Source organism: Episyrphus balteatus, chromosome 3, assembly GCF_945859705.1.
Source record: "Episyrphus balteatus chromosome 3, idEpiBalt1.1, whole genome shotgun sequence".
In the NCBI taxonomy this organism is placed as follows: Eukaryota; Metazoa; Arthropoda; class Insecta; order Diptera; family Syrphidae; genus Episyrphus; species Episyrphus balteatus.
Window position 1 is genome coordinate 40587992 of NC_079136.1, and position 24501 is coordinate 40612492.

The 24501-nt window shown below is 41.1% G+C and overlaps 1 protein-coding gene across 1 annotated transcript; it reads right to left on the bottom strand.

Annotated features, from left to right (window-relative positions):
* Nucleotides 1-8590: 8590 nt before the first annotated feature.
* LOC129915316 (uncharacterized) lies at nucleotides 8591-11756 on the bottom strand. The gene is made up of 2 exons (XM_055994804.1): nucleotides 8883-11756; nucleotides 8591-8813 (listed from the first exon to the last, which is right to left on the bottom strand). Exons 1-2 carry the CDS (start codon nucleotides 11175-11177, stop codon nucleotides 8643-8645), a joined length of 2466 nt encoding a protein of 821 aa, XP_055850779.1. The 5' UTR covers nucleotides 11178-11756; the 3' UTR covers nucleotides 8591-8642.
* Nucleotides 11757-24501: the final 12745 nt, after the last annotated feature.

Consider the following 24501-nt stretch of genomic DNA (forward strand, 5'->3'; position numbering starts at 1 on the left):
AAAAATTTAAAGTTTGAGAATTTCAGCCAGGGGCGTGGCAACCGCCCATTTTCACTGAATTTTCATCAAATATAGATATTTTCAATTCTACAGCCATACCTTGCAAAAAGAAGTGAAATCACAACAAAAACATTACTGTTAAAAAAAGAGCCAAGTTCACCTATGTTGAAATTATGCTGACACAAAAAGTACTGAGATGTTAAAGTGTACCAAGTTCTAAAGTTTGGGTTCAAATTCGTATCAATAAAATTTTGATTGTTTACTTGGCAATTTTTGAAATAACTTTAAAAATCGGTAATTAAAAGAAAAATTGTCAAGAGAACAATCAAAATTTTATTGATACGAATTTGAACCCAAACTTTAGAACTTGGTACACTTTTACATCTCAGTACTTTTTGTGTCAGCATAATTTCAACATAGGTGAACTTGGCTCTTTTTTTAACAGTAATGTTTTTGTTGTGATTCAGAATTTATGAATGATCCTTATCCATGGACGTTGTTTACAACAGACTCAATTAACCCCGTTGGGGTCAAAGCACTGGAAACATAACAAATTTTCATGACTTTGAATAACGTTTCATATAGTTCGATTAAGTCTATGGTGACATCGATGTTAGATTTCCTTTTTCGTTTCAATGCTCCCAAAAAGCGCCACTGTCATTACACTGGGGGTATTCATGCAACGGTGTAAACTCTGGGTAAAGCTGGTAAAATTCTGCCTCACTTTATTCTGTTTATATAGAAAGAGATTTCCAATTTTAAAAGTACCATGTCAAAAAATCAATAGGTAGTATTCAAGAAATTTTGTATAATTTGTACGAAATCCACTATCCAGTATATTAAAGAGATCAGTGGCTCAGGTACATTTTTCTATGAATCAACGTACCTAAGTCATTAAAATTTTTTTTTTAGACGTACAATCTGTATCCAGTTTTTTCATTGATCTCTATAATGCACTGCAGAGTGTATTCCCTATGACGTATAACAGTTTTTTTTTTAGGCAAATTCAAAATGACATGATAGGTACTTTTCATCATTGTATATTATTTATATTTCTATAGTACTATAATAAAATCGAATTTAGTATTAGTTCAAGTCACCACTATTTTGAGGTGGCGCTCAGTGTATTTATTTCATACAAATTCGGCTTTTTCAAGTTACCACCAGAGTTCCTAAGATCGTTTTACTTCATGATAGTACTATGGAAATATATATAGGTACAATGCTTTCCATCCGATCTTTTTTCTCGTTCTTTGTGTAAAGAAAACAAGAAAAAAGAAATTTGTAAGCTGACTCATCCTAAAACAAATTTTAATGAACTGTAGTAGAATAAACAAAAATTAATAAAATTTTTACTAAAAATCAATTTAATTAAAAGCGATTACAAATAAATTTATTCATTTGCATGGCAAAGATTATTAGAGGAAAAAACAAAGCAAATATTTGACGTTTCTCTTAAAAAAATCTTTGCCTTAGATTTAACATATACATATGTATTTTTCTATGAGCTAACTATGAGCTTTCCTCTGTATAGAGTGAGATAGAACTTTGCACAGGTACAACTAATGTCAGCTTCAAATGGAGCAGCAAAACTGTTATAATTTGTAGGAAATGCACTATCCAGTTCCAGTGTCTTATTAAGATCAATACCTTAGTAGGGGTAGGGATGCTAAAACAAGGCATTGGACTATACAGCTCGTCTTAGTTGTAACTGTCATACGCACCTTTGATATCCATGTATAGGTGATAGGTATCAATTTGATGTTCCCTGTTTTTTTGACATTACTATTTTTTGTACGTACAAGTGTCAGCAAATTCTTTTATACGCGATTTGACATTACTTCTCACCATTCACCAAGGAATAATAGAGCACATTATGTTTTATGTCCTGATCTCAAAAAAATTTTAGAAATTTTTTTTTTTAAGAATACATACCTACATACCTAATGGATATTGTTCGAAATTACATCAGCTTAAAAAACCGCATCAAAGGGAGAGCAACAAATAATGTGCAGGAAAGCACAGTAAAACAAAAGTATGACCATTTCAAAATATCGGTCCCCACATAACCAAAACCAAAAGTAAAGTGCAAAAGTAAATGCCAAACAGCGGTATCTATCATTTCGACCAACAGTGTCATTTCCGCCCAAGTCATTACATCAACAACGAACATCTAATTCTCGGACCCATTACCCGAGAACAATGCTATCATCAACCCACATCCTCAACCGGCATATGCGGGCAGCACCCCACTACAATGTTTTGTAATTGAGAGTGGCGCAAGAAAATTATTTATAATCGACCACCAGCTGCACTCGGGCAGAGTACAACAACACTACAAAAACAACTTGGTCTGCAAAACTAGAAACAAGATAGAGCTGGCTGGAGATGTATTGAAGCGCCACCTTGGCGCCGCCGCTCCATGCTAAAGCCTAAAAGTTTGCGAAAAAAAATTTCTAAATTACAAAAAATCGAACAAAAAAAAACAACACAAATGCGTCCTTGAAGCTACACGTGCTCAAAATTTTATATTTCTGAGCAAAAAAAGCGAGTTCTTATATAACAATTTATATGCATTGTCAGTCGATTATAAAACGAGCAAAAATCGTACACATGTTTAAACAAGTCAACTACATACGTTTTGTGTCTAAAACATCCAGTTCTAATATAAATATTTACGATTATTATTTTCAAATACTTTATTCAGCAACTGTTTGTTTTTCTTTTTGAAAATCAACATTTTTTTGTAGTTTAACTTGACGCTAAGCTTTTGACAAATAATAATTTTGACAGCTGTTAACACAAAGTCTGCAAAAAAAAAATATGATATAAGAAACAATAAATTTATATTCGTACAATTGAAAAATATGTACAATACAATACACTTGACTTTTTTTTTATGAATTCAAGAAAAATATGGAACACAAGTTTTTTTTTTTTTGGTGATTGTCAAAACAGAGAAAAAATATTTACTAACTTACTTACTTGGGGCGCCTTAAGGCGGCCCTAAAATTCGTTGTGGATTTGGGCCTCTCTAGCCAGCTCTATTCTAAGCTACCATTATCCAATTTCACACGCAAAGTTGGTTGAGGTCCCCTTCTACTTGCGTGCACCACGTTAGACTAGGTATTCATCTACTGCGTAGTCCTTTGGGTTGGAGCAGGGCTGCCAGAAATCATGATTTAGCATGATTTTCATGTTTTTTTTAAACTAAAATCATGTTTTCGTGCCCAAAATCATGTTTTTTTTCAATCCAAGAGAAAAATCTTTATCATCCAACAATTTATAAACCAACAATCTTCACTAGGTGAACTGTTATTTTTAATAAGTTATTCAATACCTACATGAAGTATGTATATATGAAATTAACCCATCATGCATCTGAATGTAAAATTGTCAAATGTCAAAAATAAATCCAAATCCAAAATATGTAGTTATCCCGATTTTAACTATAGTTAAAAATGATTTTTCTCTGTATGATAGTATTATGGATTTGGATTTATTTTTGACATTTCAATTTCCTTACATCCAGATGTATTTTTTCAACTAGTGAATAATATGGCCGTAAATGAGTACAAATTATAAACTGATGTATCTATGTTTTCAAGTTTTATTCCTGCCATTTCTGTAATTTAAGTTATAACTACAATGGCCACCTTTTGAAAAAAAGTGGGAAAATTACAAAAGCAAATAATTTGTTTTTTCCTACAAAAGGCAATATTTCCAGAAAAAAAACTATAAACTAAATTTTTGAAGCCAATATCTATGATTTCTGCATCATAAAATTAGTTTGAAAATTTTCACTTTAAGACTTTTTGCAAAAAGTACCCTGTGTAGTTATACCTTTGATACTTAATCAATAATATTTTCTAAAATGAACTCGAAATAATTTGTTTTATTTACCCCTAGTCACGATGTGGATGTTCATTTTCTATCAGTTTTTGCTTTTTTTATAAATCATGTTTTTTCAACAGAAATCATGTTTTTTATCATGTTTTTTATCATGTTTTTTTAAATTTCAAAATGGCAGCACTGGGTTGGAGTCAAAAACTTTCCGTTTCCGGGCCATCTCAGACGTATTTTTACTTTTTTGGTTAGGTTATTGTCATTGTAAAACGCGTACAGTTCGATGTTTTTTCTTCTCCAAATAGGTACTATCAATGCAGACAGGATCAAAAATCGAAGAAAAAACTTTTCTCTCGTTACAACACGTTCAACCGTCTTAATCAATTCTAGATTGTTTTGAGGGAAAAATTCTTCGGGTGATTTTTGATCCCGTCTGCATTGATAGTGATTGGGAAGATGATACAACTGTACGGCTTGTACAAAAACACTTACTTAATCAAACAAAAATTGGTCCAGTGAATGGGGCAAGGTCATGAAGAGTGATTAGAAAAAGTTTAATACTCAGGACTCAACCCCTCTGGAATATCGATAAAGTTGGTTGGGGAATTTTTTCCTATAACTGAAAAGAAGATGGGTCTAATCTTGACTGAGATATTTTTGTGGTTTCAAAAGCCAAGTCGTTTTAACATAAGAAAAATTGTATTCTCTTCAGTTATAATGTGATAAAAAAAACGCCATCAAATATTTCAAAGTATGTTTCCTTTCATGAGACCTCAATTCAATTTTGTTTTATTGAACATACTATATACAATTGACTTAAGCTTAACTTATTTCTAATAAGATACATTGATTGATATAAAATTTGTTGGCACATATGGGGCCTAACCTTATACAATGGATAAAAGATAAAATATATTTAAATATAGTACATGAATAGGCTTAATTTTACAAGTCTGCTGACTAGGTTATCCTCGGGGTGTTCCTTCCCGGTTGTCCAGTTGTGGTATTAAATATGGTGGGTTGGGTGGTATGGCATTTAGCCGCGGTAGTAGGCCGATTGCGTATCGGCGTAAAAGTAAACTACTTCCTCGTTGTCGGTTGGGATTATGTGCTCATCCAGAATATCCAAAGCACTAAGGTATCTGGGTTCGGGATGTCGTTGTTGGGTTCTCATGCTTCTCATCAGCTGATTGGGGTGGTTGGCGATGCTTCCGACAAGTTTCTTTGCAGATTGCAGCAGATACTTTTCCAACGTCATGATGTTTGCTTCCTCGTAAAGTCGCTCGTTGCTGTAGTATTTTTGTCGCTGTCGATCGAAGTAAAGTCCGGTGCAGATCCTCAGGATTTTCCTCTCAAAAATTTGAAGTTCCTTCATGGCTGTCTTGGAAATGGTATACCATACCGGAAAGCTATAGGCGATGACAGGTCGAAGAAGCTGCTTGTAGATCAGGAGTTTCGTTGGTTGGCTTAATCCGTTTCTTCTCTTCATCAGGGGGTGAAGGCGATGGAAGGCGTAGTTGGTTTTTTTCAGGACAGACCTAGAGTGAAGGTTGAACCTCAGGAGCTCGTTAAAGTTGATCCCTAAATACTTCGCGTTGCGTTTGGCTGCCAATTTAGTACCATCAGGTAGTGTAAGTGTGATGCTCCTACAGTTTGCAGCTGACCGAATGCTTCGTCCTCCTGTTCATCTAAAGCACAGTAATTCCGATTTTGATGAGTTGATCCGGATACCCCATTTACTGTAGAACTCATACAGTTTTCGAATGTGAGCTTCAACTTTCCTGGCAGCTATCGTTGGCGAGACGGACTTGTAGTATGTGAGCGAATCGTCAGCGTAAAGCAGGTTCTCGCACTCACTTGCAAGCGGCTGGTCCGATGTCAGGATACTATAGAGGAAGGGACCAAGTTTTGATCCTTGGGCAACTCCAGCTCTAATGCACTTCATTGATGATTTTCTATTCTCCACTTGTACGAAGAAGTTCCTAGAAGAAAGAAAAGAAAAAATGATTTTTATTAGTGCTACAGGGAAGCCTAGTAAATGAAGTTTATGGATAAGGGCTTCTATCCATACGCTGTCAAATGCTTTCTCGACATCCAGAAAGCATGCGACGGTAACTTGATGGTTGTTCAAAGCTGAGGTGATGTCTTGGTGGAACTTCATGAGCGGATGCAGTGTGGAGTGCTTCTCCCGAAAGCCGAACTGCATGTCTGGGATAATGTTGAAATCGCTGCAAAACTTCTTGAGCTTAATCAGTGTCAGCTCTTCCAAGAGCTTACTTAGGTTGTTGAGAAGAGAAATTGGCCTGTAATTAGATATAATGTCCCTCGCACCTTTCTTAGGAATTGCCACGATTCTTGCAGTTTTCCATTTCTGCGGGAAGTAGCTGTTGTTGATGCAGTTGTTGAGGATAATGGTTAAGAAGATTAATATTGTCTGCGGGAGCCTCTTAATGACGAAGTTGGAAATTCCATCCGGTCCGGCTGATTTCTTAGGTTTGGATAGGCTAATTATTTCGGCAATCTCTTCTGGGGTGCTCAGGTTTGGGCTGTCAACTGGATCACTTGCGGGATTGGTGTTGCTGAATGTCGCTACATCGATGTTAGGTACTAAGGTCCTTCGGATGGATGCTTCCATTTCCTGTAAGAAGACTGGGTCTGCGGAAGGGTTCGGTGTGAAGTTAAATTCGAAGTGGGCTGCAAATGCTTCTGCTTTTTCCTGAGATGTTGTTGCTTCTCCATTGTTGGTGTTAATAACTTTCGGCATTGGTGACTTCTGTCCAACAATTCGGTTGATATTCTTGAAGGCATCAGGTCCGGGCTTTATTGACTGCAGTCTCTTCTGGAACTGTGTGTTGTTGAAGTGTTGAATGGCGTTACGGAGCATGATGTTGGTGCACTGCAGCTCACTTCACACTGTCCGGTAGTTGGCATTTGATGTGTTTAAGTCCCGCTGGTGGATCCTTTGGAGGCGTTTTCTTAACCGCTGTCTGTGTGCGTATAAATTTTGCACGTGTACTGGAAGATGTTGGTAGCGGTCCTTTGATGTCTTCGGCTGTTTTTGATTGTCCAGTGCACTTGTGATTGCCGTTTCCAGAGAATCAATAGCAGCATCAATTTCAACATTCTGGAGATTTCTGTTGTGTGGTGTTAAAGTGATGGATTGTTCAACCTCTCTCTGCAGCCTGTCTATATCCAATCTCCTATAGTTGATGAAGTGTTCCGCTGGTTGTGTTACTAAGTTGATGGGCTGATTAAGCTTAATACTGAGCTGAACTGCTTCATGGTCCGAGTCGCTGGATACTGTTGAACAGATAAAGTTGCAGAAATCAGGATGAATATGCACAAAATTTGATGTTACTTAGAAGAAGTCCAATGTTGAAGGTGTTCTTGGGTAGGTTGGTTTCGGTTGAGAAATTACAACTAACGAGTGTTGGGCACTGTTGAAATCCAACCAGTCGGATATTGCCTTTCCTTCAGTGTTGATAGTTGTATCCATCCAAAGGTGATGTCTAGCATTGAAATCACCGCCGATGCTTTCATGAGACCTTTAGAAACACGAACTGGTTAAAAAGTAGTTGGGTTACATCATTTTCAATAGATGGCTAAAATATTGACTATGGTGTGGAGGCAACGTTTGCTTCAGAATAATGAATCATTACATGCTTCTTATTACTCAAGCGTTTTACCGGCTGAGGTGATAGGAATAAGTGTGGTTTGCAGGATATTTTTAAATACTATGCAATACCGAACAACAATATTTTCAATGTAGCCATTTTCATAGATGGAAGTTTTAAGGATGGAGAATAAAAAAGAACTTTTCAGCTACTTTTTCCTAAATAAAACTCAATGGTTTTGACATAACTTACCAGCAAATATAAGAAGTTTGTTTTGAGTAAGTGACCTGGTACACTGGGTATTTTGCGAAAAGACATCAACCTTTCATGTAGACGGCTGCTATGTTGGACAATGGATTTAATTCAGTGCCCCTACGTACTAAAGCTGTCAAGCTCTAAGAACAAGCTAAGTCAACTTGGCCACAAGCGATTGCCACCTGCGATAAGGCGATTGAGTAAGAGACTTGCACTTACGGCCTTGGACAATGTATACAATTCAATGTCCTTACATGTTAAAGCTATTCCAACAATATAGGTCCAACATCTTTAATTAAGAAAGAAGGCCAGCAGTCAGCGACTTCACAGGTACCAACCCTTTCCACCGAGCGAGGGCGAATCGGAACCACGTATAGTGGACATTAGCCTTTACGAGGGCGAATGTTGTACTGGGCAAGTGGAAGTGCCACTAAACACAACATTTCATTAATTAACTCATCCTGATAGTAGACCAGACTAACAGTCTCTCAGGACCAAATCAATCAGTGAACGAGGCATTTGTTGACCAGAACCACACATTTAATTATTTAACATATAATTCAGGGGACAAGATTGACGGTCTTTTAACAGCCTTGCTAGCTATAGTAAATCCTTTTTTCAATGTTCATTTTTTAAGAACATAATTTCGTATTGTATATTCACATTAGAACTAAAATTTCTGTTTTTGGTTTGATTGAAGAATTGCTGTCTAAAGTTTTGTGGCATATAGAATTTTGAATATTTAAAGTCCAATGAAGAGAAAACAAATTGTTGAACATGGTAAACAAACATAGTTGTATCTTTATTTCAGCTTATTAAATAAACAAAATAATAAAAAAAATTATATCCTATTCAATCGTTTTTTTTTTTTTTTTTCTCTTTTCTCAATTTCATTAATAACATAGGGTTCCATTTGGAAGGTTATAACTATCCCCAAAACATGTTTTGTTGGGGTTGTTGTTGTTGTACTCTATTATTTCCAAAGTTCAAATTTTGTTGGGGCTGTTGTTGTTGTACTCTATTATTTCCAAAGTTCAAATTTTGTTGGGGCTGTTGTTGTTGTTGTACTCTATTATTTCCAAAGTTCAAATTTGCCCCCTGTAAAACAAAAACAAAAAAAAGTTATATATTTTGATTAACGAATTGTTATATATTTTCAAAATTTACCAAATTAAAATTCAGCCCAGAATTTCCCGTTGAACCAAATTGATTGGGATTATTAGTTTGTTGTGGTTGCTGGCCTCCCGACTGGAAAGGTTGTTGGTTTAACCCAGATTGAATTCCTCCGAGGAATTGTTGGATCAATCCCTGAGGTTTATTTGGAACCTGGTTTGACCCCGCTTGTGGGTAGGTTCCCTGTGGAAATTGTTGTTGGTTCTTAGGAGGAGTAACAAATTGCTGTACGTTGGGTTGATTTTGAATCTGTCCATTTATAGGTTTGCCATTTGGACTTGTAGTATATTTAATTGTCGTTTGAACAGGTTGTTGGTTGCCTTGATTTTTAAAAGGTTGTTGGGTTAACCCAGATTGAATTCCTCCGAGGAATTGTTGGATCAATCCCTGAGGTTTATTTGGAACCTGGTTTGTTTGTTGGGTGTTGGGTTTGCCACCTACTGTTGTTGTCCATTTAATTGTGGTTTGACCTGGCTTTCCGTTAGGTATTGGAATTGGAATTGGAGGCATTCCAGGGATTTGAGGTATTCCTGGTGGAAGTTGTCCATTGGATGATCCTGACCAGGTGTATGTAAATTTACCACCATTTGGTGGTTTATTCAGTGTTTCAGGCGGTGGTCGAGGTATTTCGGCTGGTAATTGCCCATTTGGATTCATGTTCTTTATGACCCATGTGTATGTCAATTCCCCATTCTGAGGATAATGGATAGATACGGGTTTTGGAGGTATTTGTAGTGGTAACTCCCCATTTGGAGTCATATTCTGTACGATCCAGGTGTATGACAATTCTCCATTCTGAGGATAGTGAATAGATTTGGGCTTTTCAGTCGTAGTTGGTATTGGTTTCTGCCCAGTTGTTACCCATGTAATATTCCAACCAACTCCATTAGGCCTATTATACAAAGGTTGTGTTTGAGGTGGTCTTGGAGGTAGCTCATGCGGTAGCTGCCCATTTGAATCAAGGTTCTGGATTATCCAGATGTATGTCAACTCCCCATTCTGAGGATAATGGATAGATACGGGTTTTGGAGGTATTTGTAGTGGTAACTCCCCATTTGGAGTCATATTCTGTACGATCCAGGTGTATGACAATTCTCCATTCTGAGGATAGTGAGTAGATTTGGGCTTTTCAGTCGTAGTTGGTATTGGTTTCTGCCCATTTGTTACCCATGTAATATTCCAACCAACTCCATTAGGCCTATTATACAAAGGTTGTGTTTGAGGTGGTCTTGGAGGTAGCTCATGCGGTAGCTGCCCATTTGAATCAAGGTTCTGGATTATCCAGATGTATGTCAACTCCCCATTCTGAGGATAATGGATGGATACGGGTTTTGGAGGTATTTGTAATGGTAATTCTCCATTTGGAGTCATATTCTGTACGATCCAGGTGTATGACAATTCTCCATTCTGAGGATAGTGAATAGATTTGGGCTTTTCAGTCGTAGTTGGTATTGGTTTCTGCCCAGTTGTTACCCATGTAATATTCCAACCAACTCCATTAGGCCTATTATACAAAGGTTGTGTTTGAGGTGGTCTTGGAGGTAGCTCATGCGGTAGCTGCCCATTTGAATCAAGGTTCTGGATTATCCAGATGTATGTCAACTCCCCATTCTGAGGATAATGGATGGATACGGGTTTTGGAGGTATTTGTAATGGTAACTCTCCATTTGGAGTCATATTCTGTACGATCCAGGTGTATGACAATTCTCCATTCTGAGGATAGTGGATTGATTTTGGTTTTTCAGTTGTAGTTGGTTTGGGTTTCTGCCCAGTTGTTACCCATGTAATATTCCAACCAACTCCATTAGGCCTATTATGCAAAGGTTGTGTTTGAGGTGGTCTTGGAGGTAGCTCATGCGGTAGCTGCCCATTTAAATCAAGGTTCTGGATTATCCAGATGTATGTCAACTCCCCATTCTGAGGATAATGGATGGATACGGGTTTTGGAGGTATTTGTAATGGTAATTCTCCATTTGGAGTCATATTCTGTAGGATCCAGGTGTATGACAATTCTCCATTCTGAGGATAGTGGATTGATTTTGGTTTTTCAGTTGTAGTTGGTTTGGGTTTCTGCCCAGTTGTTACCCATGTAATATTCCATCCAACTCCATTTGGCCTATTATACAACGGTTGTGTTTGAGGTGGTCTTGGAGGTAGCTCGTGTGGTAGCTGTCCATTTGGATCAAGGTTCTGGATGATCCAGATGTATGTCAATTCCCCATTCTGAGGATAATGGATAGATACGGGTTTTGGAGGTATTTGTAGTGGTAACTCCCCATTTGGAGTCATATTCTGTACGATCCAGGTGTATGACAATTCTCCATTCTGAGGATAGTGGATTGATTTTGGTTTTTCAGTTGTAGTTGGTTTGGGTTTCTGCCCAGTTGTTACCCATGTAATATTCCAACCAACTCCATTAGGCCTATTATACAGAGGTTGTGGATTTGGAAGTAGCTCATGTGGTAGCTGCCCATTTGAATCAAGGTTTTGGATGATCCAGGTATATGTCAATTCCCCATTCTGAGGATAATGGATAGATGTGGGTTTTAGAGTCGTTGTAGGTTTTGGTTTCTGCCCAGTCGTTACCCATGTAATATTCCAACCAATATTTTGAGGTCTATTATCACTAGGATTTGGATATGGTGATTGGTCATGAGGATAGTAAGACCAGTCAATGTTTCCATCTCGTACTGTAGTTGTTGTTGTAGACGATCCATCTAAGATTCCGTCACCGGTGGGCCTTGGATATGTTGTCTGATCATGAGGATAGTAAGACCAGTCAATGTTTCCATTTCCCACTGTAGTTGTTGTTGTAGATGATCCATCTAAGATTCCGTCACCGGTGGGCCTTGGATATGTTGTCTGATCATGAGGATAGTGAGACCAGTCAATGTTTCCATTTCCCACTACAGTTGTTGTTGTAGACGATCCATCTAAGATTCCGTCACCGGTGGGCCTTGGATGTGGTGTCTGCTCATTGGGTTGTTTTGTGAATTCAGCTGTTAAATCACCAATGGAAGTTGTTGTTGTAGATAATTCATCTAAACCTCCGTTGCCGGTGGGCCTTGGATATGTTGTCTGATCATGAGGATAGTAAGACCAGTCAATGTTTCCATTTCCCACTGTAGTTGTTGTTGTAGACGATCCATCTAAGAATCCATCACCGGTGGGCCTTGGATATGTTGTCTGATCATGAGGATAGTGAGACCAGTCAATGTTTCCATTTCCCACTACAGTTGTTGTTGTAGACGATCCATCTAAGATTCCGTCACCGGTGGGCCTTGGATGTGGTGTCTGCTCATTGGGTTGTTTTGTGAATTCAGCTGTTAAATCACCAATGGAAGTTGTTGTTGTAGATAATTCATCTAAACCTCCGTTGCCGGTGGGCCTTGGATATGTTGTCTGATCATGAGGATAGTGAGACCAGTCAATGTTTCCATTTCCCACTACAGTTGTTGTTGTAGACGATCCATCTAAGATTCCGTCACCGGTGGGCCTTGGATGTGGTGTCTGCTCATTGGGTTGTTTTGTGAATTCAGCTGTTAAATCACCAATGGAAGTTGTTGTTGTAGATAATTCATCTAAACCTCCGTTGCCGGTGGGCCTTGGATATGTTGTCTGATCATGAGGATAGTGAGACCAGTCAATGTTTCCATTTCCCACTGTAGTTGTTGTTGTAGACGATCCATCTAAGATTCCGTCACCGGTGGGCCTTGGATATGTTGTCTGATCATGAGGATAGTGAGACCAGTCAATGTTTCCATTTCCCACTACAGTTGTTGTTGTAGACGATCCATCTAAGATTCCGTCACCGGTGGGCCTTGGATGTGGTGTCTGCTCATTGGGTTGTTTTGTGAATTCAGCTGTTAAATCACCAATGGAAGTTGTTGTTGTAGATAATTCATCTAAACCTCCGTTGCCGGTGGGCCTTGGATATGTTGTCTGATCATGAGGATAGTGAGACCAGTCAATGTTTCCATTTCCCACTATAGTTGTTGTTGTAGACGATCCATCTAAGATACCGTCACCGGTGGGCCTTGGATGTGGCGTCTGCCCATTGGGTTGTTTTGTGAATTCAGCTGATAAATCACCAATGGAAGTTGTTGTTGTAGATAATTCATCTAAACCTCCGTTGCCGGTGGGCCTTGGATATGTTGTCTGATCATGAGGATAGTGAGACCAGTCAATGTTTCCATTTCCCACTGTAGTTGTTGTTGTAGACGATCCATCTAAGATTCCGTCACCGGTGGGCCTTGGATATGTTGTCTGATCATGAGGATAGTGAGACCAGTCAATGTTTCCATTTTCCACTACAGTTGTTCTTGTAGACGATCCATCTAAGATTCCGTCACCGGTGGGCCTTGGATATGTTGTCTGATCATGAGGATAGTGAGACCAGTCAATGTTTCCATTTCCCACTACAGTTGTTGTTGTAGACGATCCATCTAAGATTCCGTCACCGGTGGGCCTTGGATGTGGTGTCTGCTCATTGGGTTGTTTTGTGAATTCAGCTGTTAAATCACCAATGGAAGTTGTTGTTGTAGATAATTCATCTAAACCTCCGTTGCCGGTGGGCCTTGGATATGTTGTCTGATCATGAGGATAGTGAGACCAGTCAATGTTTCCATTTCCCACTACAGTTGTTGGTGTAGACGATCCATCTAAGATTCCGTCACCGGTGGGCCTTGGGTATGTTGTCTGATCATGAGGATAATGAGACCAGTCAATGTTTCCATTTCCCACTATAGTTGTTGTTGTAGACGATCCATCTAAGATACCGTCACCGGTGGGCCTTGGATGTGGTGTCTGCTCATTGGGTTGTTTTGTGAATTCAGCTGTTAAATCACCAATGGAAGTTGTTGTTGTAGATAATTCATCTAAACCTCCGTTGCCGGTGGGCCTTGGGTATGTTGTCTGATCATGAGGATAGTGAGACCAGTCAATGTTTCCATTTCCCACTATAGTTGTTGTTGTAGACGATCCATCTAAGATACCGTCACCGGTGGGCCTTGGATGTGGCGTCTGCCCATTGGGTTGTTTTGTGAATTCAGCTGTTAAATCACCAATGGAAGTTGTTGTTGTAGATAATTCATCTAAACCTCCGTTGCCGGTGGGCCTTGGATATGTTGTCTGATCATGAGGATAGTGAGACCAGTCAATGTTTCCATATCCCACTGTAGTTGTTGTTGTAGACGATCCATCTAAGATTCCGTCACCGGTGGGCCTTGGATGTGGTGTCTGCTCATTGGGTTGTTTTGTGAATTCAGCTGTTAAATCACCAATGGAAGTTGTTGTTGTAGATAATTCATCTAAACCTCCGTTGCCGGTGGGCCTTGGATATGTTGTCTGATCATGAGGATAGTGAGACCAGTCAATGTTTCCATTTCCCACTACAGTTGTTGTTGTAGACGATCCATCTAAGATTCCGTCACCGGTGGGCCTTGGATATGTTGTCTGATCATGAGGATAGTGAGACCAGTCAATGTTTCCATTTCCCACTGTAGTTGTTGTTGTAGACGATCCATCTAAGATACCGTCACCGGTGGGCCTTGGATGTGGTGTCTGCTCATTGGGTTGTTTTGTGAATTCAGCTGTTAAATCACCAATGGAAGTTGTTGTTGTAGATAATTCATCTAAACCTCCGTTGCCGGTGGGCCTTGGATATGTTGTCTGATCATGAGGATAGTGAGACCAGTCAATGTTTCCAGTTCCCACTGTAGTTGTTGTTGTAGATGATCCATCTAAGATTCCGTCACCGGTGGGCTTTGGATATGTTGTCTGATCATGAGGATAGTGAGACCAGTCAATGTTTCCATTTCCCACTGTAGTTGTTGTTGTAGACGATCCATCTAAGATACCGTCACCGGTGGGCCTTGGATGTGGTGTCTGCTCATTGGGTTGTTTTGTGAATTCAGCTGTTAAATCACCAATGGAAGTTGTTGTTGTAGATAATTCATCTAAACCTCCGTTGCCGGTGGGCCTTGGATATGTTGTCTGATCATGAGGATAGTGAGACCAGTCAATGTTTCCATTTCCCACTGTAGTTGTTGTTGTAGACGATCCATCTAAGATACCGTCACCGGTGGGCCTTGGATGTGGTGTCTGCTCATTGGGTTGTTTTGTGAATTCAGCTGTTAAATCACCAATGGAAGTTGTTGTTGTAGATAATTCATCTAAACCTCCGTTGCCGGTGGGCCTTGGGTATGTTGTCTGATCATGAGGATAGTGAGACCAGTCAATGTTTCCATTTCCCACTATAGTTGTTGTTGTAGACGATCCATCTAAGATACCGTCACCGGTGGGCCTTGGATGTGGCGTCTGCCCATTGGGTTGTTTTGTGAATTCAGCTGTTAAATCACCAATGGAAGTTGTTGTTGTAGATAATTCATCTAAACCTCCGTTGCCGGTGGGCCTTGGATATGTTGTCTGATCATGAGGATAGTGAGACCAGTCAATGTTTCCATATCCCACTGTAGTTGTTGTTGTAGACGATCCATCTAAGATTCCGTCACCGGTGGGCCTTGGATGTGGTGTCTGCTCATTGGGTTGTTTTGTGAATTCAGCTGTTAAATCACCAATGGAAGTTGTTGTTGTAGATAATTCATCTAAACCTCCGTTGCCGGTGGGCCTTGGATATGTTGTCTGATCATGAGGATAGTGAGACCAGTCAATGTTTCCATTTCCCACTGTAGTTGTTGTTGTAGACGATCCATCTAAGATTCCGTCACCGGTGGGCCTTGGATATGTTGTCTGATCATGAGGATAGTGAGACCAGTCAATGTTTCCATTTCCCACTACAGTTGTTGTTGTAGACGATCCATCTAAGATTCCGTCACCGGTGGGCCTTGGATATGTTGTCTGATCATGAGGATAGTGAGACCAGTCAATGTTTCCAGTTCCCACTACAGTTGTTGTTGTAGACGATCCATCTAAGATTCCGTCACCGGTGGGCCTTGGATATGTTGTCTGATCATGAGGATAGTGAGACCAGTCAATGTTTCCATTTCCCACTACAGTTGTTGTTGTAGACGATCCATCTAAGATTCCGTCACCGGTGGGCCTTGGATGTGGTGTCTGCTCATTGGGTTGTTTTGTGAATTCAGCTGTTAAATCACCAATGGAAGTTGTTGTTGTAGATAATTCATCTAAACCTCCGTTGCCGGTGGGCCTTGGATATGTTGTCTGATCATGAGGATAGTGAGACCAGTCAATGTTTCCATTTCCCACTACAGTTGTTGTTGTAGACGATCCATCTAAGATTCCGTCACCGGTTGGCCTTGGATATGTTGTCTGATCATGAGGATAGTGAGACCAGTCAATGTTTCCATTTCCCACTACAGTTGTTGTTGTAGACGATCCATCTAAGATTCCGTCACCGGTGGGCCTTGGATGTGGTGTCTGCTCATTGGGTTGTTTTGTGAATTCAGCTGTTAAATCACCAATGGAAGTTGTTGTTGTAGTTAATTCATCTAAACCTCCGTTGCCGGTGGGCCTTGGATATGTTGTCTGATCATGAGGATAGTGAGACCAGTCAATGTTTCCATTTCCCACTGTAGTTGTTGTTGTAGACGATCCATCTAAGATTCCGTCACCGGTGGGCCTTGGATATGTTGTCTGATCATGAGGATAGTGAGACCAGTCAATGTTTCCATTTCCCACTACAGTTGTTGTTGTAGACGATCCATCTAAGATTCCGTCACCGGTGGGCCTTGGATATGTTGTCTGATCATGAGGATAGTGAGACCAGTCAATGTTTCCAGTTCCCACTACAGTTGTTGTTGTAGACGATCCATCTAAGATTCCGTCACCGGTGGGCCTTGGATATGTTGTCTGATCATGAGGATAGTGAGACCAGTCAATGTTTCCATTTCCCACTACAGTTGTTGTTGTAGACGATCCATCTAAGATTCCGTCACCGGTGGGCCTTGGATGTGGTGTCTGCTCATTGGGTTGTTTTGTGAATTCAGCTGTTAAATCACCAATGGAAGTTGTTGTTGTAGATAATTCATCTAAACCTCCGTTGCCGGTGGGCCTTGGATATGTTGTCTGATCATGAGGATAGTGAGACCAGTCAATGTTTCCATTTCCCACTACAGTTGTTGTTGTAGACGATCCATCTAAGATTCCGTCACCGGTGGGCCTTGGATGTGGTGTCTGCTCATTGGGTTGTTTTGTGAATTCAGCTGTTAAATCACCAATGGAAGTTGTTGTTGTAGTTAATTCATCTAAACCTCCGTTGCCGGTGGGCCTTGGATATGTTGTCTGATCATGAGGATAGTGAGACCAGTCAATGTTTCCATTTCCCACTGTAGTTGTTGTTGTAGACGATCCATCTAAGATTCCGTCACCGGTGGGCCTTGGATATGTTGTCTGATCATGAGGATAGTGAGACCAGTCAATGTTTCCATTTCCCACTACAGTTGTTGTTGTAGACGATCCATCTAAGATTCCGTCACCGGTGGGCCTTGGATGTGGTGTCTGCTCATTGGGTTGTTTTGTGAATTCAGCTGTTAAATCACCAATGGAAGTTGTTGTTGTAGATAATTCATCTAAACCTCCGTTGCCGGTGGGCCTTGGATATGTTGTCTGATCATGAGGATAGTGAGACCAGTCAATGTTTCCATTTCCCACTACAGTTGTTGTTGTAGACGATCCATCTAAGATTCCGTCACCGGTGGGCCTTGGATGTGGTGTCTGCTCATTGGGTTGTTTTGTGAATTCAGCTGTTAAATCACCAATGGAAGTTGTTGTTGTAGTTAATTCATCTAAACCTCCGTTGCCGGTGGGCCTTGGATATGTTGTCTGATCATGAGGATAGTGAGACCAGTCAATGTTTCCATTTCCCACTACAGTTGTTGTTGTAGACGATCCATCTAAGATTCCGTCACCGGTGGGCCTTGGATATGTTGTCTGATCATGAGGATAATGAGACCAGTCAATGTTTCCATTTCCCACTGTAGTTGTTGTTGTAGACGATCCATCTAAGATTCCGTCACCGGTGGGCCTTGGATGTGGTGTCTGCTCAATGGGTTGTTTTGTGAATTCAGCTGTTAAATCACCAATGGAAGTTGTTGTTGTAGATAATTCATCTAAACCTCCGTTGCCGGTGGGCCTTGGATATGTTGTCTGATCATGAGGATAGTGAGACCAGTCAATGTTTCCATTTCCCACTGTAGTTGTTGTTGTAGACGATCCATCTAAGATTCCGTCACCGGTGGGCCTTGGATATGTTGTCTGATCATGAGGATAGTGAGACCAGTCAATGTTTCCATTTCCCACTACAGTTGTTGTTGTAGACGATCCATCTAAGATTCCGTCACCGGTGGGCCTTGGATATGTTGTCTGATCATGAGGATAGTGAGACCAGTCAATGTTTCCATTTCCCACTACAGTTGTTGTTGTAGACGATCCATCTAAGATTCCGTCACCGGTGGGCCTTGGATGTGGTGTCTGCTCATTGGGTTGTTTTGTGAATTCAGCTGTTAAATCACCAATGGAAGTTGTTGTTGTAGATAATTCATCTAAACCTCCGTTGCCGGTGGGCCTTGGATATGTTGTCTGATCATGAGGATAGTGAGACCAGTCAATGTTTCCATTTCCCACTGTAGTTGTTGTTGTAGACGATCCATCTAAGATTCCGTCACCGGTGGGCCTTGGATATGTTGTCTGATCATGAGGATAGTGAGACCAGTCAATGTTTCCATTTCCCACTACAGTTGTTGTTGTAGACGATCCATCTAAGATTCCGTCACCGGTGGGCCTTGGATATGTTGTCTGATCATGAGGATAGTGAGACCAGTCAATGTTTCCATTTCCCACTACAGTTGTTGTTGTAGACGATCCATCTAAGATTCCGTCACCGGTGGGCCTTGGATGTGGTGTCTGCTCATTGGGTTGTTTTGTGAATTCAGCTGTTAAATCACCAATGGAAGTTGTTGTTGTAGATAATTCATCTAAACCTCCGTTGCCGGTGGGCCTTGGATATGTTGTCTGATCATGAGGATAGTGAGACCAGTCAATGTTTCCATTTCCCACTACAGTTGTTGTTGTAGACGATCCATCTAAGATTCCGTCACCGGTGGGCCTTGGATGTGGTGTCTGCTCATTGGGTTGTTTTGTGAATTCAGCTGTTAAATCACCAATGGAAGTTGTTGTTGTAGATAATTCATCTAAACCTCCGTTGCCGGTGGGCCTTGGATATGTTGTCTGATCATGAGGATAGTGAGACCAGTCAATGTTTCCATTTCCCACTACAGTTGTTGTTGTAGACGATCCATCTAAGATTCCGTCACCGGTGGGCCTTGGATGTGGTGTCTGCTCATTGGGTTGTTTTGTGAATTCAGCTGTTAAATCACCAATGGAAGTTGTTGTTGTAGATAATTCATCTAAACCTCCGTTGCCGGTGGGCCTTGGATATGTTGTCTGATCATGAGGATAGTGAGACCAGTCAATGTTTCCATTTCCCACTGTAGTTGTTGTTGTAGACGATCCATCTAAGATTCCGTCACCGGTGGGCCTTGGATATGTTGTCTGATCATGAGGATAGTGAGACCAGTCAATGTTTCCATTTCCCACTACAGTTGTTGTTGTAGACGATCCATCTAAGATTCCGTCACCGGTGGGCCTTGGATGTGGTGTCTGCTCATTGGGTTGTTTTGTGAATTCAGCTGTTAAATCACCAATGGAAGTTGTCGTTGTAGATAATTCATCTAAACCTCCGTTGCCGGTGGGCCTTGGATATGTTGTCTGATCATGAGGATAGTGAGACCAGTCAATGTTTCCATTTCCCACTGTAGTTGTTGTTGTAGACGATCCATCTAAGATTCCGTCACCGGTGGGCCTTGGATATGTTGTCTGATCATGAGGATAGTGAGACCAGTCAATGTTTCCATTTCCCACTGTAGTTGTTGTTGTAGACGATCCATCTAAGATTCCGTCACCGGTGGGCCTTGGATATGTTGTCTGATCATGAGGATAGTGAGACCAGTCAATGTTTCCATTTCCCACTGTAGTTGTTGTTGTAGACGATCCATCTAAGATACCGTCACCGGTGGGCCTTGGATGTGGTGTCTGCTCATTGGGTTGTTTTGTGAATTCAGCTGTTAAATCACCAATGGAAGTTGTTGTTGTAGATAATTCATCTAAACCTCCGTTACCGGTGGGCCTTGGATATGTTGTCTGATCATGAGGATAGTAAGACCAGTCAATGTTTCCATTTCCCACTACAGTTGTTGTTGTAGACGATCCATCTAAGATTCCGTCACCGGTGGGCCTTGGATGTGGTGTCTGCTCATTGGGTTGTTTTGTGAATTCAGCTGTTAAATCACCAATGGAAGTTGTCGTTGTAGATAATTCATCTAAACCTCCGTTGCCGGTGGGCCTTGGATATGTTGTCTGATCATGAGGATAGTGAGACCAGTCAATGTTTCCATTTCCCACTGTAGTTGTTGTTGTAGACGATCCATCTAAGATTCCGTCACCGGTGGGCCTTGGATATGTTGTCTGATCATGAGGATAGTGAGACCAGTCAATGTTTCCATTTCCCACTGTAGTTGTTGTTGTAGATAATTCATCTAAACCTCCGTTGCCGGTGGGCCTTGGATATGTTGTCTGATCATGAGGATAGTGAGACCAGTCAATGTTTCCATTTCCCACTACAGTTGTTGTTGTAGACGATCCATCTAAGATTCCGTCACCGGTGGGCCTTGGATATGTTGTCTGATCATGAGGATAGTGAGACCAGTCAATGTTTCCATTTCCCACTACAATTGTTGTTGTAGACGATCCATCTAAGATTCCGTCACCGGTGGGCCTTGGATGTGGTGTCTGCTCATTGGGTTGTTTTGTGAATTCAGCTGTTAAATCACCAATGGAAGTTGTTGTTGTAGATAATTCATCTAAACCTCCGTTGCCGGTGGGCCTTGGATATGTTGTCTGATCATGAGGATAGTGAGACCAGTCTATGTTTCCATTTCCCACTGTAGTTGTTGTTGTAGACGATCCATCTAAGATTCCGTCACCGGTGGGCCTTGGATGTGGTGTCTGCTCAATGGGTTGATTTGTGAATTCAGCTGTTAAATCACCAATGGAAGTTGTTGTTGTAGATAATTCATCTAAACCTCCGTTGCCGGTGGGCCTTGGATATGTTGTCTGATCATGAGGATAGTGAGACCAGTCAATGTTTCCATTTCCCACTACAGTTGTTGTTGTAGACGATCCATCTAAGATTCCGTCACCGGTGGGCCTTGGATATGTTGTCTGATCATGAGGATAGTAAGACCAGTCAATGTTTCCATTTCCCACTGTAGTTGTTGTTGTAGACGATCCATCTAAGATTCCGTCACCGGTGGGCCTTGGATATGTTGTCTGATCATGAGGATAATGAGACCAGTCAATGTTTCCATTTCCCACTACAGTTGTTGTTGTAGACGATCCATCTAAGATTCCGTCACCGGTGGGCCTTGGATGTGGTGTCTGCTCATTGGGTTGTTTTGTGAATTCAGCTGTTAAATCACCAATGGAAGTTGTTGTTGTAGATAATTCATCTAAACCTCCGTTGCCGGTGGGCCTTGGATATGTTGTCTGATCATGAGGATAGTGAGACCAGTCTATGTTTCCATTTCCCACTGTAGTTGTTGTTGTAGACGATCCATCTAAGATTCCGTCACCGGTGGGCCTTGGATATGTTGTCTGATCATGAGGATAATGAGACCAGTCAATGTTTCCATTTCCCACTGTAGTTGTTGTTGTAGACGATCCATATAAGATTCCGTCACCGGTGGGCCTTGGATGTGGTGTCTGCTCAATGGGTTGATTTGTGAATTCAGCTGTTAAATCACCAATGGAAGTTGTTGTTGTAGATAATTCATCTAAACCTCCGTTGCCGGTGGGCCTTGGATATGTTGTCTGATCATGAGGATAGTAAGACCAGTCAATGTTTCCATTTCCCACTACAGTTGTTGTTGTAGACGATCCATCTAAGATTCCGTCACCGGTGGGCCTTGGATATGTTGTCTGATCATGAGGATAGTGAGACCAGTCAATGTTTCCATTTCCCACTACAGTTGTTGTTGTAGACGATCCATCTAAGATTCCGTCACCGATGGGCCTTGGATGTGGTGTCTGCTCATTGGGTTGTTTTGTGAATTCAGCTGTTAAATCACCAATGGAAGTTGTTGTTGTAGATAATTCATCTAAACCTCCGTTGCCGGTGGGCCTTGGATATGTTGTCTGATCATGAGGATAGTGAGACCAGTCTATGTTTCCATTTCCCACTGTAGTTGTTGTTGTAGACGATCCATCTAAGATTCCGTCACCGGTGGGCCTTGGATATGTTGTCTGATCATGAGGATAATGAGACCAGTCAATGTTTCCATTTCCCACTGTAGTTGTTGTTGTAGACGATCCATCTAAGATTCCGTCACCGGTGGGCCTTGGATGTGGTGTCTGCTCAATGGGTTGTTTTGTGAATTCAGCTGTTAAATCACCAATGGAAGTTGTTGTTGTAGATAATTCATCTAAACCTCCGTTGCCGGTGGGCCTTGGATATGTTGTCTGATCATGAGGATAGTGAGACCAGTCAATGTTTCCATTTCCCACTGTAGTTGTTGTTGTAGACGATCCATCTAAGATTCCGTCACCGGTGGGCCTTGGATATGTTGTCTGATCATGAGGATAGTGAGACCAGTCAATGTTTCCATTTCCCACTACAGTTGTTGTTGTAGACGATCCATCTAAGATTCCGTCACCGGTGGGCCTTGGATGTGGTGTCTGCTCATTGGGTTGTTTTGTGAATTCAGCTGTTAAATCACCAATAGAAGTTGTTGTTGTAGTTAATTTATCTAAACCTCCGTTGCCGGTGGGCCTTGGATATGTTGTCTGATCATGAGGATAGTGAGACCAGTCAATGTTTCCATTTCCCACTGTAGTTGTTGTTGTAGACGATCCATCTAAGATTCCGTCACCGGTGGGCCTTGGATATGTTGTCTGATCATGAGGATAGTAAGACCAGTCAATGTTTCCATTTCCCACTACAGTTGTTGTTGTAGACGATCCATCTAAGATTCCGTCACCGGTGGGCCTTGGATGTGGTGTCTGCTCATTGGGTTGTTTTGTGAATTCAGCTGTTAAATCACCAATGGAAGTTGTTGTTGTAGATAATTCATCTAAACCTCCGTTGCCGGTGGGCCTTGGATATGTTGTCTGATCATGAGGATAGTGAGACCAGTCAATGTTTCCCTTTCCCACTGTAGTTGTTGTTGTAGACGATCCATCTAAGATTCCGTCACCGGTGGGCCTTGGATATGTTGTCTGATCATAGGGTCGCTTTGTGAATTCAGCTGTTAAATCACCAATGGAAGTTGTTGTTGTAGATAATTCATCTAAACCTCCGTTGCCGGTGGGCCTTGGATATGTTGTCTGATCATGAGGATAGTGAGACCAGTCAATGTTTCCAGTTCCCACTGTAGTTGTTGTTGTAGACGATCCATCTAAGATTCCGTCACCGGTGGGCCTTGGATATGTTGTCTGATCATGAGGATAGTGAGACCAGTCAATGTTTCCAGTTCCCACTGTAGTTGTTGTTGTAGACGATCCATCTAAGATTCCGTCACCGGTGGGCCTTGGATGTGTTGTCTGATCATGAGGATAGTGAGACCAGTCAATGTTTCCATTTCCCACTGTAGTTGTTGTTGTAGACGATCCATCTAAGATTCCGTCACCGGTGGGCCTTGGATGTGGTGTCTGCTCATTGGGTTGTTTTGTGAATTCAGCTGTTAAATCACCAATGGAAGTTGTTGTTGTAGATAATTCATCTAAACCTCCGTTGCCGGTGGGCCTTGGATATGTTGTCTGATCATGAGGATAGTGAGACCAGTCAATGTTTCCATTTCCCACTGTAGTTGTTGTTGTAGACGATCCATCTAAGAATCCGTCACCGGTGGGCCTTGGATATGTTGTCTGATCATGAGGATAGTGAGACCAGTCAATGTTTCCATTTCCCACTGTAGTTGTTGTTGTAGACGATCCATCTAAGATTCCGTCACCGGTGGGCCTTGGATATGTTGTCTGATCATGAGGATAGTGAGACCAGTCAATGTTTCCAGTTCCCACTGTAGTTGTTGTTGTAGACGATCCATCTAAGATTCCATCACCGGTGGGCCTTGGATATGTTGTCTGATCATGAGGATAGTGAGACCAGTCAATGTTTCCATTTCCCACTACAATTGTTGTTGTAGACGATCCATCTAAGATTCCGTCACCGGTGGGCCTTGGATGTGGTGTCTGCTCATTGGGTTGTTTTGTGAATTCAGCTGTTAAATCACCAATGGAAGTTGTTGTTGTAGATAATTCATCTAAACCTCCGTTGCCGGTGGGCCTTGGATATGTTGTCTGATCATGAGGATAGTGAGACCAGTCAATGTTTCCATTTCCCACTGTAGTTGTTGTTGTAGACGATCCATCTAAGATACCGTCACCGGTGGGCCTTGGATGTGGTGTCTGCTCATTGGGTTGTTTTGTGAATTCAGCTGTTAAATCACCAATAGAAGTTGTTGTTGTAGTTAATTCATCTAAACCTCCGTTGCCGGTGGGCCTTGGATATGTTGTCTGATCA

Bases quoted from the DNA above. Each gene is read 5' to 3' on its own strand.
- LOC129915316 (XM_055994804.1), bottom strand. From the start codon at position 11,177: ATGACTCCAAATGGGGAGTTACCACTACAAATACCTCCAAAACCCGTA. The intron at 8,814-8,882 runs GTAAATTTTGAA...TTTGTTTTACAG, and splicing joins CTGGGCTGAATTTTAATTTG to GGGGCAAATTTGAACTTTGG.